At 41.0% G+C, this 18717-nt stretch overlaps 1 protein-coding gene across 1 annotated transcript in view; it reads left to right on the plus strand.

Moving 5' to 3' along the window:
- The window catches only part of adgra3 (adhesion G protein-coupled receptor A3), a 156135-nt gene that overhangs the window by 123426 nt on the left and 13992 nt on the right, over nucleotides 1-18717 (plus strand). Inside the window, exons 11-16 of the mRNA XM_067989256.1 lie at nucleotides 2105-2266; nucleotides 2483-2695; nucleotides 5479-5686; nucleotides 7260-7468; nucleotides 13820-13944; nucleotides 15623-15746. Coding sequence (XP_067845357.1) covers nucleotides 2105-2266; nucleotides 2483-2695; nucleotides 5479-5686; nucleotides 7260-7468; nucleotides 13820-13944; nucleotides 15623-15746 — 1041 coding nt within the window. The remainder of the gene's footprint in view (nucleotides 1-2104; nucleotides 2267-2482; nucleotides 2696-5478; nucleotides 5687-7259; nucleotides 7469-13819; nucleotides 13945-15622; nucleotides 15747-18717) is intronic.

Raw genomic sequence — 18717 nt, forward strand, 5'->3', positions numbered from 1 at the left:
CCTCCGTATTGCACTGAGGTGTCAGCCTAGATTATGGGCATGATTTGAGCTGGGAGCCGGGAACCCAGCGCATCGGTAGATATTCACCTAGGGAATCCAGAAGCCAAACGAGCGTGTCGCAATCTGCGATCACAACTCCGTTGAAGGTATGTATTTGACTTTCTGGGTTACCTATGCATCAGGCAGCCAGAATGCTGCCATCGGGTGCACCTTGAAGCTGAGGGAGTCCAGTATTGGAAGATCGGGGGTCCAGCTACGGAAGATTGAGGGGTCCAGCATCGGGGTTTGGGGGGGGGGGGGGGGGGGGGGAGGGAGAAGAGAAGGTCAGCCAATCGTGGGGTCATGTTGCATCAGGTGAGCTTGTTGGGGCTGGATGAAGCACTCCTGCTCCTCCTGGCCCACAAGCAGTGCAATAAAGTTGTAATACACAAAAAAATTAAGTACCTCAGCTATTTCAATAAGGTACATTGCCCCTTTAAGTATCGGCCTGCCAGCTTTAAGTGGGGTGCCACTCCAAAAAGCTATTTTAACCTCCCACCTGCCCCCAACCCCATCAGGATACCCCTCCCTTTCTCCCCCATGTACTTATCTAGCTTCCCCGTAAATGCATCTGTTATTCGCCTTAACTACACCATATAGTAGCAAGGTCCATTCTCTGGGTAAAGAAGTTTCTCCTGAATTCCTTAATGGATTTATTAGTGACTATTGTATAATTATGACCCCTAGTTTTGGATTCCCCCACATGCGGAAATATTTTCTTTGCGCCTACCCTACCAAACCCATCATAATTTTAAAGACCTCTATTAGATCTTCCCCTCTGCCTTTTCTTTTCAAGAGAAAAGAGCCCTAGATGTTTAGTCTTTCCTGATAAGTATATCCTCTCAGTTCTGATATCATCCTTGTGAATCTTTTTTGCACCTTCTCCAATGCCTGCATATCCTTTTTACAATATGGAAACCAGAGCTGTTCACAGTACTCCAACTGTGGTCTAACCAAGGTTCTATACAAGTTTAACATAACTTCTCTGCTTTTCAATTCTATCCCTCTAGAAATGAACCCCAGTGCTTTGTTTGCTTTTTTTTTTACGGCCTTGTTAACTTGTATTGCTACTTTTAATGATTTGTGAATCTGTACCCCTAGATTTCTTTGCTCTTCTACGCCGTTTAGACTCTTATTTTCCAAGGAGTATATGGCCGACTTATTCCTCCCACTGAAATGCATCTCCTCACCCTTGTCTATATTGAAATTCATTTGCCATTTACATGCCAAGTCTACAAGTTTGTTAACATCTTGTATTTTGTCGCAATCTTCCTCAATATTAACTATACTCCCCCAATTTGGTGGTGTCTGCAAATTTTGAAATTGGACTTCAGATTCCCAAGTCCAAATTGTTTATGTAAATGGTGAACAATAGTAGTCCCAGCACCGATCCATGTGGAACACCACTTCTCACCTTCCGCCAGTCTGAGAAACCACCTTCAACCCCAGTGCTCTGCTTTGTTTTTATTGTTTTGTGATTTCCATTGATGGGTCAATGTAATCCTGGCTGATATAAAACAGTTGGAATCCACACCATAAAAAGTGAGTTATGAATTAACAACTGTAAAAACATAATCTGATTGTTTGGAGGGAGGGTATTGGGTATGGGCCGATAAGATACTTGAGTTCCATTTCAGTTAAGAGACTAGTTAAATATTGCTGCTTGTCCAATTAGCTAACAGACAACAGATCATTTTGTAACTGACAGATTAATATTGGTTAATGTTTTGAGACCTGGCAAGAACACGCATTGAATGGAATTCATGAAATCTGTATGGCATCATAAAGATTGTATTGCATTTCTGGCAGGAGAACTTTTATTAAAAAAAAATGCCAGTTTTGATATGAACATCCCATTTGTGAAAGAAAATGCAGTGTGACAGTACAGTGGGTATTTTGGACTCAATGTTTTCAAACAAAAATAATGTCACTGTTTGTATTTTGTTTGTTTGTCAGTTTTGACCCAACTTGGGTTTTAATGGTGCAGAATAATTTTTCTGTCAAAGGATTACATTTTTTATTACGGCTGTAAATGATTTTAATTAAAAATATGTTTTTCTTTTAGCTTGGGGACGTCATGGTGGATATTGCTAGTAATATCATGTTAGCAGATGAACATGTTCTCTGGATGGCTCAATGGGAAGCAAAAGCCTGCACTCGAATTGTTCAGTGTTTACAACGCATTGCTACTTACAGGCTAGCCAGTGGAGCCCAGATTTATTCCACAGTAAGAAGAGGGTTTTAAAATATTTTGTAGCTGTTGCAATTTTAGTACCTGTTAAACAAAGCTGTAAAATATTGCATTCCTTCCGTGCCTCCACGAGCCTTGCTCAATCATTTTTGCTAAACCATCAAGTTTCATTGTTAAAGATTTTCCCCCTAAATAAATATGTTTATCATTGTGTAGGTGTGTCTGCTGACAACTTGTCTAATGTTTCTACAGTATTCGCCAAATATTGCAATGGAAGCTTCTGTGGTGAAGGCCAATGGCTTTACTGGAATGACTTGCACTGTATTCCAGAAGGTAGCCATGGCAGACCGAACAGGACTTGCTGACTTCGGGCGACGAGACCCTGATGGCAACCTGGACAAACAGTTCAGTTTTAAATGCAGCCCTGGCAATATTAGTAACACACTTTCCAGTTTTGTAATCAAGGTAAGCAAGTAATTAGGGGTGAGTAAAATGCCTTTACAACTTATTATTTTATATTAAGTTTTAATTGCGGTGTATTTGGAATGTAATTGTTCTGGTAACACTGTCTTGATTAATGCTCAAGAAGAGGTTTTGCGAAGTAAGGCAATTATCTAACAACACTGAAATTGTGAGCTTTTCTAAACTAAAAGAATGTTCATGGAGGTTGACCAAATAATCCGTCAACTTCCTTAGGTTGTCCGTAATTATTGGTAAGACATTTGTGTGTTCCGCCCTTTCAGCAACATGTATGAATGCATCAACTTTTCCGTTTATTGTTGAGTGCTTTTGTTAAAATACTGTAATAAACTTCTAGGGGAGCAGGAAGAGAACTAAGTGGTTCTGGAGTTATTACACTGTTTTTCACCTGTAGAACTTTCTGAATCCATTCCAGATTCCTCACTCTGCTGGCTGTTAAGATCCTTTACATAAAATCTACAGTTAATTTAGTGTTAACTGGAACTACGTTGGAAATCTCCGAGATTGTAAGGATGGCTGTTATGGGAAATGGAAAACACCACACTTGTACAGTGGGGCTGTTCTTTAGAAGTTATTATCAAGACACTTTGTTAGCTCAAAGTAGAGGGAGCTTTACTCTGCCTCTACCTGCTCTATACCTAGCCTGGAAGTGCTTTATGTTGATTAAAGCAGAAAAGTGTTCCATTGGTCAGCACAGACATTGCTTGCTCTGTGAACACAGAATACCGTAAATAAGTTTATTAAAAACTGAGTAAAAATGTTGATGTGAAATTTTAATTTATTTTATTTATGGATCAATTGACTGCATCTATGTTGGATGCAGGGAAACTTAATTGTATTCAGTCCAAGAATGAAAGCTGATTGCAGAACCCAACTGCTTATGTTGAAGAATGATTTATGACTATGCACAAGCATATGGTTTCAATTCAGCCTTATACAAAACGTGTTGTAATCCTGAATAAAATCTGATTGTATTTTATATTATTTTAAATTTTTTCCGCTGTTGACATTATGCCAAAGCTTTGATCAGTATCTTTTGTAGGAATTCATTATTATTTTAATTAATATATTTGAGAGAGAAAACAGTAAAATATCTGGTCACCTGCAGCTTTAGATTTGAGTGTTGAAGCACAAAAGACTATATGCCTTAGATATTGTTAAAGGTGAGCTTACAGAAATAATGATTTATCAGCTGTAATCTGAACTGAGTGTAACTTTTTTTGGCAAGATACTTATGCACTTAGCAGCACTTAGTTATATTAAATATTTGCTTTTCGAGAAAAAGAATGGAAATTCTGGATGGATTCCATTTGTCCAATAAAAGGGCCCAACTATGATGCAGGTAGCAAAGTTCTAATTGTGTGTAAATATTTCATATTGGACCAGGACCTGTGTGTTGGTCTGTTAATATAATAGCAACTAATGTGAGTTGAAATTTAGAAATATATATATATATATAACAGAAAAATAGTAAATTTAAGGATTGTAAAGGAATACCTGTTGCATGCAATGATCCAGACTATATACTGGCAATTTAGTCAACATGTGTTGCAGAAATCATGGCTGGCCAAGGAGTCTGGGGCTGGAACTTAGCAGTTCTGTTTATGGCAGTCAGGTATTGTGTGAGGACTTGGTTGACTTTAGAAACAAAATGTCTGAGAGCTCTGGGTTGGAATGTGATATTTTTAAATGTCTTCACTACAGAGCATATGACTTTGAGTTTTAATATAATTCCATGTCTTTAGTACAGCGATGTTGGGGTGACTGCTTTGTAGCTATAGAGGAAAGTTACAACAGTGTGAAACTTGGCCATGTAGTGTGCCTTACAATGGTGAAAAAAGTCTTGTAAAAGGTGATATCAACCTGCACAAGAGACCATACCATTGCACAAAATCAATATTCCTTGCTCCATCAGAATTAATCAATCTGATGTGTTCTGCCTGGTGAAGATTATGGCTCTTTTAAAAGATTTCATGATTGTACATGGGCAATGTCAGTTAGTGAACTCCTCTAATAGATGCCTTCAATAGTAGCTAGTGCTACTTAATATCAATTGTAGGATGATTTTATGTAGTGCTAGTTTTAGAAGTGCTAATTGATGGGGAAAAACTGCTGCTCTTGTCAATCTTGATTAGCTCTTCTGACATTAATAGACATTTAATATATTGTAAAATGAATGAGCAAAGTTCTAATCTGAATTTTTCTGCCTCTAATTAGTACAGAAGGATCAGTTTGAAATTCTTCAAGGTTACCATAATTTTGTCTTCGACAACTGAACAGTTTAATTTTGTACATAGTCTGAATGTTGAATCAGTGGTACTCATAAAATAGATAACTGATTGTCCTGAAATATTTGTGCTTCAGTGTACCTCACACACTCACCTATAGCAGGGAGGTACCTCTATATGTAAGTATAAAGTGGAATCGGAGACGGACGTTGGGTAACTAGCACTGGATAGAGTGGAGGTTGATCAATGGTGTGATCATTCTCCCACTAATAAGTGGAGTAGGAGACTGACTGCAGCATCTCATGTAATTGTCAGGTACAATACTCAATATCCACTTTCTTCAGTGCTGGTTTCCTTTTAAACTTCATCCAATGCCCTTATGTTTGGCTGGAAAGTAAAATGATATGATATGCCACTTCCCTTTATAGGGCAATACCATGAATTTTTAAAAAAACACACGGCTGTTGTTTGTAGCCTATGACTAATTGCAGCATATTCTGTGTGACACTTCTCAAACTATTTATTTTAAACACCCTATAGAACACTGTTGCAGAGGCATCTGTTCAGTTGCCACCATCCTTGTTTGCCCATAATCCTGTACCAACCCAAATGGAAGATGCAGTCTACAAGTTGCAGCTTATTGCTTTCCGGAATGGCAAACTTTTTCCAAGCACTGGGAATTCTACAAATTTGGCAGATGATGGAAAGAGACGGACTGTGGCCTCTCCGGTCATCTATACGAAGATAGGTAGGAATCTGGGAGTGTGCATTCAAAATGTCTAAGTGCCATTTTTTTCATTTTTGTTTTCATCAAATATTTTAGAGCACTAATAATGAATGATGTACTTCAGATGACAAAGAATAAAGCACTGGAGCGGCAGACAGAGAAGAGACTTAGTTCACAGCATTGTTTGTACTTGCATTTTTTAAAAATTACCATCCGCATAGATATCTTGCAGTTATTTTACTATGATTTAAATTGAAAAGTTTGCAATAACGGATCTTAAGATAGAAGTACAGGGGACATAGATACTATTACAAAAGCTTCCACCTTCTGATTCTGGTCATCTTAGTTTCTGCCCAAGCAGCTTCACTTTACAGTCTTGATATTTGAAAGCAATACAACTGGTCATGGTGTGCAAGCAGATGTTTTGAACAGTTCAAAACAGCATTTTCTCAAATGCTTTATTTTCTTAAATTGATGTCTTTCTCTCTTTATTGATGAAATTCTGTATTTTTGTTTTGACCTTCATCTTCTGTCAGTTTGTTGTGTATGGCTCCGCCTATACCACTCTTCAATCAATCAATCAAAAGCAAAATACTATGGATGCTGGAAATCCAAAATAAAAACAGAAAATGCTGGAAAAGCTCAGCAAGTGAGTTTCTTTCTCCACAGATGCTGCCTCACTTGCTTGAGCTTTTCCAGCATTTTCTCTTTTTACTACTCCAATAACTCTTGTTGCCTGTTGGGCAATTATGACGAGCCATAATTTGCTGTAGCAGGGCATCTAATGGCTTCTGCTGTTAGTTATACTTGCCCGTACATGTTTAGGTTTTTAAATTTTTTGTGTGGCAAGTTGCTGAAAGTGTGAGCTGATAATGTTGCAGCGAGGGGCACAGGGAATCTGGGACCTGAATGAACAGGGCAAGCAACTGTGTGTCTCCTTAGCCTATCAGATTGAAAGATTATGAAATTAGCAGTGCAAGGACTGAGAAGGAAGTATAAATTAGAGTGGGTGAATTTAATGTCAAATCAGATACAGAGAGGGAAAGAATAATTGGATTAAAAGAGAAAAAAAGAGACAGAAAGGAAAAGTTTTTAAAAAAAATTAAAATATAAAACTTTACATTTTTAAAGTCTCCAACAACAATTAAAACCTGAAGGAATGAGACTCCACAGTTGTAATAATTCAGTTTCAGTGTCAGAGGGGTTGACTGGCAGTAATTAACTCTCATCATGTTGTTAAAAGGGTACTTGGACTGAAATGGACAAGACTTGACTTTCTGTGGCCAGTTTAGTTCGTATGAACCGTGTAAATACAGCAACTTCACACCATTCAATGCATTTCAGTGGTGAGGCAGACAGCTAATGGTGCTCACCATTATTTACGTGCAATGTCCTAGCAGATCAGACCACACAATCTTGTCGAAGATAAGAATTGTTAGTGCTATTTCCAGTTGTGTGGGAGAATAACACTTTTTTTTTAAAAGCCAACAGTGAGAAAAGTCAGTGCAGCTTGTTTATAATGTACATGTTTATCCATGTGTTACTTATTATTGTTTTCTGATCCTTGTAATATTGCTTTGACTTTCTTTAAAAGATGGCAACAGTCTGTATTCTCTCAGTCAACCCATCACTGTTGCGCTGCGTCGTATTTCACATGGGGTAGATGCTGTTGCAGCATACTGGGACTTCAACCTTCTGAATGGTTATGGAGGATGGCTATCTGATGGCTGCCAGATTGTCACATCGGATGAGAATGTCACCACAATGCAGTGTTACTCGCTGAACAACTATGCAGTGCTGATGGTAAGCTACAGATACAACAATTCAGTACTTCAGAATTCCTTCTAAACCAGAAATAAACCAACCTACATACTCTTCAACCCCTCTATCCTTGTTGAAAGCATTCCTACATAGCTCATTGTTACCATTGACCTCAAAATTGGGGAACTCTATTGGCCTCAGTCTTCCCTTCCTATTACAAGCTACAAGTTACCCAAGGACAGTGTTACCTGATCACCACTTCCCAATTTACTTTGTCACTCTTTTCAAACTTAGTGGTGTCCTGCACACTATGGATCTTGTACTTGCACAGTTTTTCAATTTTATTTATTAAAAAAACCCTGTAAAATCAGATTGTGAGCATGTGATGGTTGAATATATATACATAAATATATTCCTGTCTACAAAACCTTAATTCCTGTTGTCATGTTGTTTTGTCACACTTCAGTGTTAAGCAGTTTCCATTATTAACTTATAATGGAAACTGCTTATGTAGATGTGTCACACTGTAATTACAACCTACTGCCAGTCTCTGTAGTGCCACAGTTTTGCTATATTCAACTTCTCAGCCTGTATTGCAGAGAAACTTCTATGTTCTAACCAGTTGTACTTCTCTGCTTCCCAAATTGAAGCAAGTTTTGCTATTTCATTATAAATATTATAAAATCAAAATTTGCTGTAAAAAGAAAAGCAATTATATTTCAAAACTGACTGAATTACATCTATGCACCTTGGTCCAATTACCCTGTATCCTGTAATCACTCTTCACCTGAAGACTACAGTTGGTCTTGACTTTGGTAGTATTGGAAGTGTGGGGACACTGGTGGTTGAGATCTTGGAGCAATGGCGTGACGGATTCAGGAATAGTGGGGTGGAGCCCTGGGTATTGTTGTATTTGGGAGGCCAAGGTTTCGCAGTCGGGATAGTATGGCATGGGAATGGGGGGTGGGGGCGCAGGGGTAAGGTGCAACTTTGTGGGAGAACCAAGAGGGGAGTGTAGCTGTTGAATCATAGAATGTTACAGGCTATTCAGCCCCATCAAGTCATTTTTATTCGTTCATGGGATGTGGGCGTCGCTGGCAAGGCCAGCATTTATTGCCCATCCCTAATTGCCCTTGAGAAGGTGGTGGTGAGCCGCCTTAAACCGCTGCAGTCCGTGTGGTGAAGGTTCTCCCACAGTGCTGTTAGGTAGGGAGTTCCAGGATTTTGAACCAGCGACAATGAAGGAACAGTGATATATTTCCAAGTCAGGATGGTGTGTGACTTGGAGGGGATCGTGCAGGTGGTTTTGTTCCCATGTGCCTGCTGCCCTTGTCCTTCGAGGTGGTAGAGGTCGAGGGTTTGGGAGGTCCTGTCGAAGAAGCCTCGATGAGTTGCTGCAGTGGATCCTGTGGATGGTACACACTGCAGCCATGGTGCGCCGGTGGTGAAGGGAGTGAATGTTTAGAGTGGTGGATGGGGTGCCAATCAAGTGGGCTGCTTTGTCCTGGATGGTGTCGAGCTTCTTGAATGTTGTTGGAGCTGCACTCATCCAGGCAAGTGGAGAGTATTCCATCACACTCCTGACTTGTGCCTTGTAGATGGTGGAAAGGTTTTGGGGAGTCAGGAGGTGAATCGCTTGCCGCAGAATACCCAGCCTCTGACCTGCTCTTGCAGCCACAGTATTTATATGGCTGGTCCAGTTAACTTTCTGGTCAATGGTGACCCCCAGGATGTTGATGGTGGGGGATTCGGCAATGGTAATGCCATTGAATGTAAAGGGGAGGTGGTTAGACTCTCTCTTGTTGGAGATGGTCATTGCCTGGCACTTGTCTGGCACGAATGTTACTTGTCACTTATCAGCCCAAGCCTGGATGTTGTCCAGGTCTTGCTGCATGCGGGCACGGACTGCTTCATTATCTGAGGGGTAACGAATGGAACTGAACACTGTGCAGTCATCAGCGAACATCCCCATTTCTGACCTTATGATGGAGGGAAGGTCAGTGATTAAGCAGCTGAAGATGGCTGGGCCTAGGTCACTGCCCTGAGGAGCTCCTGCAACAATGTCCTGGGGCTGAGATGATTGGCCTCCAGCAACCACTACCATCTTCCTTTGTGCTAGGTATGACTCCAGCCACTGGAGAGTTTTCCCCTGATTCCCATTGACTTCAATTTTACTAGGGCTCCTTGGTGCCACACTTGGTCAAATGCTGCCTTGATGTCGAGGGCAGTCACTCTCGCCTCACCTCTGGAATTCAGTTCTTTTGTCCATGTTTGGACCAAGGTTGTAATGAGGTCTGGAGCCGAGTGGTCTTGGTAGACCCCAAACTGAACATCGGTGAGCAGGTTATTGGTGAGTAAGTGCCGCTTGATAGCACTGTCAACGACACCTTGCATCACTTTGCTGATGATTGAGAGTAGACAGATGGGGCGGATTGGATTTGTCCTGCTTTTTGTGGACAGGACATACCTGGGCAATTTTCCACATTGTCGGGTAGATGCCAGTGTTGTAGCTGTACTGGAACAGTTTGGCTAGTTCTGGAGCACAAGCCTTCAGCACTACAGCCGGGATGTTGTCGGGGCCCATAGCCTTTGCTGTATCCAGTGCACTCAGCTGTTTCTTGATATCATGTGGAGTGAATCGAATTAGCTGAAGACCGACTTCTGTGATGGTGGGGATATTGGGAGGAGGTCGAGATGGATCATCTACTCGGCACTTCTGGCTGAAGATGGTTGCAAATGCTTCAGCCTTGTCTTTTGCACTCAAGTGCTGGACTCCGCCATCATTGAGGATGGGGATGTTTGCAGAGCCTCCTCCTCCCGTTAGTTGTTTAATTTTCCACTGTTTAGCATGCATGTAGTCCTGAGTTGTAGCTTCACCAGGTTGGCACCTCATTTTTAGATATGCCTGGTGCTGCTCCTGGCATGCTCTTCTACACTCCTCATTGAACCAGGGTTGATCCCCTGGCTTGTTGGTAATGGTAGAGTGAGGAATATGCTGGGCCATGAGGTTACAGATTGTGCTGGAATACAATTCTGCTGCTGATGCCCCACAACACTTCATGGATGCCCAGTTTTGAACTGCTAGATCTGCTCTGAATCTATCCCATTTAGCATGGTGATAGTGCCACACAACACGTTGGATGGTGTCCTCTGGACCCGGCCAGCTCGATCGATAGTCATGCTACCGAGCCACTCTTGGTGATGGACATTGAAGTCCCCCACCCAGAGTACATTCTGTGCCCTTGCTACCCTCAGTGGTGCTCCAAGTGGTGCTCAACATGAAGGAGGACTGATTCAGACAGTAGGTGGTAATCAGCAGGAGGTTTCCTTGCCCATGTTTGACCTGACGCTATGAGATTTCATGGAGTCCGGAGTCAATGTTGAGGACTCCCAGGGCCACTCCCTCCTGACTGTATATCACTGTACCGCCACCTCTGGTCGGTCTGTCCTGCCGGTGGGACAGGACATCCAGGGATGGTGATGGAAGAGTCTGGGACGTTAGCTGAAAGGTATGATTCTGTGAGTACGGCCAAGTCAGGCTGTTGCTTGGCTTGTCTGTGGGACAGCTCTCCCAATTTTGGCACAAGTCCCCAGATGTTAATAAGGAGGACTTTGCAGGTTCGACTGGGCTTGGTGTTTTGCCTTTGTCGTGTCCGGTGCCTAGTGGTCCAATACCGGGTGGTCCGTCCGGTTTTATTCTTCTTATGACTTTTTCGCAAGATTGTACAACTGAGTTGGCCATTTCAGAGGGTGATTAAGAATCAACCACATTGCTGTGGGTCTGGAGTCACGTATAGGCCAGACCGGGTAAGGATGGCAGGTTTCCTTCCTAAAGGACATTCGTGAACCAGATGAGATTTTACGACAATCTGGTAGTTTCGTGGCCACCATTACTGATGCTATTTTTTTTAAAATTCCAGGTTTTATTTAATTAATTGAATTTAAATTCCCCAGCTGCCGTGGTGGGATTTGAATTCATGACTCAGGATTACTAGCCCAGTAACATAACCACTATGCTACCGTACCTGGTACATCTGTGCATGTACTTTTCTCCACAGGTGTCTAATCACACTCCTCTGCTCACTCCCAATACCATTCAATGTTTCCCTTTTTCTGGAAATTATCTAATTCCTTTTTAAAAGAATTTATAGAATCTGATTCAACAATGGTTTGTTGTGGAGAATTTCACATTTTAACCATCCTCTGTGTCAGCCTAGGCTCAGTGGCAGCAATTTTGCCTTTGCGCCAGAAGGTTGAAAGATACAGCCTCACTCCAGAAACTTGAACATGTAATCTAGGCTGCGACTTCAGTGCAGCACTGGGAATGTCATACTGTCTTTTTAAAATTAGACTTTAAACTGAGGCCCCTTCTGCCCTCTTGGGTGGACGTTAAAGATCCCATGGCACTTTTCGAAGAAGAACAGGGGAGTTGTCCTGGCCAACATTTATCCCTCAACCAACGTTATTAGAACAGATTACCTGGTTATTATCTCATTGCTGTTTGTGGGACTTTGCTGTTTGCAAATTGGCTGCTGCATTTCCCACATTACAAAAGTATTTCATTAGCCATGAAGTGTTTTCAGGCATCCTGAGGACGTGAAAGGTGATATATAAATGCAAGATTGTTCTTTGTTTCTTAAATAAATTTTTTTCTAACCTCCTTTAATTATTTTTGTGGTTATCTTAAATTTATGTCCCCCCATTATTGTCTTACCGACCAGTGAAAACAGTCTATCACTGTTTAGCTTTATCATAATCAATCATGATCTTAAAGACCTCTATCGGGTCATCCCTTAACTGTCTCAGCTCTAATATATAAAGCCCCAACTTCAAGGTTTTCTGCATAACTGTAATGCCTTATCCCTGGTAACATCCTAGTGAAACTACACTGTGCTCTTTATATTGTTTTAATATCATTGCTATGCTAGGGTGTCCAAAACTGAACACAGTACTCCAGTTGTTGTCTAACTCTTGTACAGGTTCAACCTTTTATATTTTTTGCTTCTAGATACAAAACCAAGGATTTTGTTTGCCTTTTTATATTACTAAATGCCCCGCCCCTTTAAAATAACCTGTTTATCTTCTCCTCTACTCCATTGAAAGTTTTACTATTTAAGGTGCATTTTGTTCCCTTATTAATATCAACATGTATTACATAACATTTTTATACACTGAAACTGCATCGGCCACTTATCTGTCCTAACTATGTCGTCCTGCAGTCTTTCACATTCCTCATCCCAATTTAACATCCCCCTCACTTTATGATCAGCATATTTCAATATTGATCACTCTATTTCAGATCTGTTATGGTTATAATAAATATGAGCAGCCCCAATACAGATTCCTGAACAAAACTCACATTTTTCCAGTCCGAGAAATTTGCTTTTGCCCCTACCATTGCTTTCTGCCCTTCACCCATGTCTCTCTATCTTGTGGCTTCATTCTCCTTAATTACATATGCTATTATCTTCACTATGTCCTTCACCCTTCACACCAACTCTCCTATCCGCACCTCTTGACTTTATCATCCCACATGGCCTTGCCACTTTTAAGATCTTTATCACTATCTGGCCATCTTCAACCTCTTCCTTACTAGCATCATCTCCCTGCCCTTGTCCTTCATCCCTGAAAAAACAATTGCCTCCCCAGCTTCCTCACCAATTCACTCTAACTCCCAACTCCCCTGTTACCACTGATCCACCATGACGCTATTGGTGCTGTTAACTTTCTAAACAGCTCCCTCACTTCTGCGTTCAGTACTGTCATCCCCACCAAGTTACTCGTCATCTCACCCCTTCATTTCCCTAGTATAGCTCCCACCTTCCTCACCCTTAAGTTTGAATGCCACAGACTTGAGTGCACCTGGCACACAGCTGGTTGGCCAATGCCATGTTTGGCTGGAGCATGTCGAGCATTATTGCACTTTACTCTCCATAATCAAATCCTTCTAATACTCCAGGATTACCATGGAAGGCGGGAGCAATCTATGACTCCTTTTCTCTGCGAAATTGCCTTCTCAAACCTACATCCCAGATGCCTCCCACACTCACCTCTAAAACCAAGTGCAAGGGGCTCCTGAGTAAGAAGGTTGAGTTCAAATCCAACTCCAAGACTTGAGCACATAATCTAGGCTGACACTTTGGTGCATTACTAAGAGAATGTTGCATTTTTGGTAGTGCAACTTTTCAACGAAATATTAAATCAAGACCTCCATATGCTTGTTCAGGTAGATTTGGTTAGATGGGTAACTTGCTACAGCTTCTCTCTTGTGAACTGCCTAACTGCCCTACTTGTGGAAACACTTTTGCTATTTTTGGCCATCACTTTTCCCCCGATAAATCTGCACTATTTTCTACATTTAATCCATGCTTGACTGTTTTTTGTGCCCATCAGGATCTGACTGGTGCTGATTTCCTTCTGCAATCTGTAGACCTCTTGCATCCAGTAGTTTATGTTGCTGCAGCAGTATTGCTTACTTGTTTGGTCATAATCATTGCCAGCTACATATACTACCACAGGTAATGCCTTTTCTTATTTAATGCTATGAACCAATCATGGCATTGGTCTGAAGTAATGCAAATGATACTTTTTTTTGGCAAAAATAATTCTATCATTTAAACTCAACCCAAACTCACTTGCAGTAGAATTTGAAATACACTATTTAAAATATGTGCTCAGCAAGGTGGGGGATAGCACTACTGGGTTTCCAGTTTCGATACTCCGTAATGGTATCAAGTTTGCTCAGATTTGGCATGACATGAGCTAGAAGTGGGGAAAGGCACCTTAATGCAGCCCAATGATGTGCTAAGCTCAGAAAAGTACCTAGACTATAAACAAGCCAATCTGCTTTCCACACCAGTGAACATTTTGGCTTCTGAGAGCCAGATTATGTCATGAAGTAATGCCCACTAGAAATCAGAGTGAGATTGTGCAAAACATATTTCACTTAAGACCCTCATAGTTGATTGAGAGGAGACTGGGCTGGACTTGAATTCAAGAGCCAGAGGTGAAAGCACAGTTTTGTAACCCACTTCACTTGCCAGGCCTGTTTATAAAATAAAAAAAAAACGATTTCTGTCATGTTTTGTTCTGTAATGTACTTCTTTCAGCACTCCATTACTTTTTAATACTGTTTTGTAAATATAAAGTGATTAGATACAAATAAAGGGTAAAATATGTTGTGACAGAACATTTGCTTAATACATCTGTTGCCATGTATTAAACTCACTCATGTTACAATGGCGGTGGGGGGGGGGGGGTGAGGAGGAAAGAGGTATGGCAGTTTGTCTATAAACCCTAATTTTTCACTTCAATAACTTAAATACTTGATCATGTTGGAAGTTTCATAAATCTTTCCTACGGCTTCCCTATGTCAAACACAGGGTTCTGTTGACAATTGGCAAAATCAAGCTATCCGCACATTTGTGACATGTGTTAATATATTAAAAATGCTCCATGCCACAAGATGTTTGTCTGCCACCCAATAGACATAGACACAAGGTGAATCTCAGGTAAAGTTTGCAGGTGGACTATCCCAAGACAGCATGTGGCTAATTTCAGTTGAATGAGTTGACTATCCTGAAAGGGTGACAGGGGTGTGTGGGGGGTGGGGGGGGGGTGGTTGGAGAAGGAGATGAGATGAGATGAGAAGAGAAAAGAATTGGCAGAGGTTAAGGTGTTGGTTGCACTTCAGCACTTCCTACTGGCTGATCATGGACACATAGGAACAGGAGTAGGCCATTCAGCCCCTCAAGCCTGTTCTGCCATCCAATGAGTTATAAGCTCAACAAGTTAAAACACTTCATTACATTGTAATCAAATTTATAATTGCTTTGCACTTTAACCAAAAAAAAACCTTAATGGGAACTTTGTATTTATGCAGGATAATAACAAACTTAACCCCTAAATCAGTGACTTTCCAAAAATGTACTGTCCCTTAGCAAATAATAGTGAACTCAATGCAATGGGAATCCAAAGATGGAATAAATTTATTCAATACTATATCGTAAAGGCAAGTTACACGTGTCATTGAGCAGAATGACTGCCCCTTGGAAAACTGTTGCTGTTGAAGCAAACTGCAGTTCTGCTGAGCTGACCAACGTGGGAGGAAAAGTGGAAAAGAAGAGTTACAAATGTTATTTAAATTGATTTGTGATCATTTGGTAACAATTCTGTTGATTTGTTCTGGTTTGACAGTGCGGTCCGGATCAGCCGAAAGAGCTGGCACATGTTGGTTAACTTCTGCTTTCACGTTTTCCTGACGTGTGCAGTGTTTGTAGGCGGCATCAATCGGACGAGGAACATTAGTGTTTGCCAAGCGGTAAGCAAAAATTTCTCATCTCTTTATAGGCGCTATATAATGGGATTTTTTTTAAAGTAACACTTTGCAATAGGAATATTTGTTAATACCAGTGGAGAAATTCCAGATTAAAAAACAATACTACTTAAACTAGACATCTCTGAAGGGTAATTGATTGGAGCACATACTCATTTTTGATTTCGGATAATTGAACTTGGTTAAAAATAGTTAGGTGTAATGGGGTCTTATCACCACAGACATTGGAGATCAGCTGTGTGAGCAGCACAATGCTTGGTGAAAATTATTTTGTGCTCATTAAAATGAGGGTTGTCAGTTCTGGTAAACAGAACATTTTTCCAGTTTTAGTATAAGATGTCAGTGTGAGAATCAGCACTCCTAAATCTGGTAAAGTACAAGTTGCATATAGAATGAAGCTGTACCTCAAAACATGGTTTGACCCCAACCTAAAAAAAAGTAACAATTGCAGCACCATCATGAAATGTTCCAATACTCTGTCAAATTCTCTTTGCGACCTCTAAGAAAGAGCCCTAATTTGGTAATTTTGTGATGTGGACTTTCACCCACTGGAAACTAGGAATACCTAAAATGATCTCACTTGGTAGAGATATTTTAATCCCATCAGCCTGGGGTATATTAAAATCCAAGTAAAATAACTTGTATGTCAAGGGTTTGGGTAGGTGCTGTTTGACCAATTGTCTGGACAAACAGCATCCACTAAGTGGAGAACACTTTCTATTGTAGATCTCCCATGATATTGCTCATGGATAGTTTGGGATATGGAGGGTGATGTTCCTGTACAGAGTTGGCATTCCCTGTTTGCTTTGTTTATTGATACTCTGCAGTGATTGGACATGGTCACTGTTGAGTTTACTATCCCTCCTAAACTTCATTCAGCTTCTGCCCTAGCTGGTTTGACACAATTTGAGTCGGTTTTCTTTCAATGTGCAAGACATTGGCGCACACACATTGAATTTCATCCATTAGAATTTTTGGAAAACAAGGGGGTTGAATTTCCTCTGGCCTTCCCCAGTTCCGCCACTGTACGTTTGGCGGGATTGGATTGGCCATCTGTTATACTCTGCACCTGATAGGGCGGCCAACCTGATACCACCAGTTTTCCATCCCCAGCAAAGTTGAAAGTTACCCCCAGAGTTTCTGCCAAACTTATGGTGGAGGACAGGGAGAATACCTGAGGAAATTCATGGCAACTGTATTTTTCATATGCTCTGAACAGTACTGCATACAAACAAAATTATTAAAATAAATTATGTACTTTCATTGTTAATGATGTGAAGTACTACCTGTATTCAACTTGTGGTATCAGTCACAAGATGGGTTTGGGTGAAGAGGCCTTGTGATCTTGTCCTTCCAGAGTACCAACCCTTCCATCTACCCATTAAACATTACGTTGTTTCTGAAATGAGCCTTAATCATTGTTCTCGTTGACCTGTTTTGGCTGTTTAGCACCCTTTGTGGAAAAAATACTTGCTGACATTTATTCTAAATATTCACTTCATAACCTTGCATCTGTGTCCTGCTGTTCTGCCTTATCTGAAAGTATTACTCTGAACATAAGAACATAAGAAATAGGAGCAAGAGTAGGCCTTACGGCCCCTTGAGCCTGCTCAGTCATTCAATAAGATCGTGGCTGATCTTTGACCTCATCTCCACTTCCCTGCCTAATACCCATATCCCTTGATTCCATAGAGTCCAAAAATGTATCTATCTCAGCCTTGAATATACTCAACGACTGACGGCCTTCTAGGGTAGAGAATTCCAAAGATTCACAACCTCTGAGTGAAGAAATTCCTCCTCATCTCAGTCTTAAATGGCCGACCCCTTAACCTTAGACTATGCCTCCTAGTTCTAGACTCTCCAGCCACGGGAAACAATATCTCAGTATTTACCCTGTCAAGCCCCCTCAGAATCTTGTATGTTTCAATGAGATCACCTCTCATTCTTCTAAGCTCCAGAGACTATAGGCCCATTCTACTCAGTCTCTCCTCATAGGACAACCCTCTCATCCCAGGAATCAATCTAGTGAACCTTCGTTGCACCGCCTCTAAAGGCAAGTATATCCTTCCTTAGGTAAGGAGATCAAAAATGTAACAGTACTCCAGGTATGGTCTCACTAAAGCCCTGTACAATTGTAGCAAGACTTCCTTCTTGTACTCCAACCCCCTTGTAATAAGTGCCAACATGCCGTTTGCATTCCTAAATGGCTTTTCTTATGTTTCCTGTACGAGGACACCCAAATCTCTCAATGCCAACATTTAATAGTTCTCGCCATTTTAAAAAATATTCTCTTTTTGTATTCTTCCTGCCAAAGTGAATAACCTCACATTTCCCCACATTATACTCCATCTGCCACCTTCTTGCACATTCACTTAACCTGTCCATATCCCTTTGCCGACTCTTTATGCCCTCCGCACGGCTTACTTTCCCACCTAGCTTTGTATTGTCAGCAAACTTGGATACATTAAAGTCGATCCCTTCATCTAAGTCATTAATATAGATTGTAAATAGCTGAGGCCCAAGCACTGATCCTTGCGGCACCCCACTAGTTACAGCCTGCCAACCTGAAAATTAGATGTTTATCCCGACATTCTGTTTTCTGTCCATTACCAATCCTCTATCCATGCTAATACATTAACCCCAACCCTATGAGCCCTAATCTTGTGTAACAACCTTTTATGTGGCACCTTATCGAATGCCTTTTGAAAATCCAAATATACAATATCCACTGGTTTCCCTTTATCTACCCTGCTAGTTACATCCTCAAAAATCTGTAATAGATTAGTCAAACACGATTCCTTATCATAAAACCATGTTGACTCTGCCTAATCATGTTATGATTTTCCAAGTGCCCTGTTACCAGTTCCTTAATAATGGATTCCAGCATTTTCCCGATGACTGATGTCAGGCTAACTAGCCTGTAGTTCCCTGTTTTCTCCCTCCCTCCTTTCTTAAA

This window comes from Heptranchias perlo, chromosome 1, assembly GCF_035084215.1.
Source record: "Heptranchias perlo isolate sHepPer1 chromosome 1, sHepPer1.hap1, whole genome shotgun sequence".
NCBI classification, from domain to species: Eukaryota; Metazoa; Chordata; class Chondrichthyes; order Hexanchiformes; family Hexanchidae; genus Heptranchias; species Heptranchias perlo.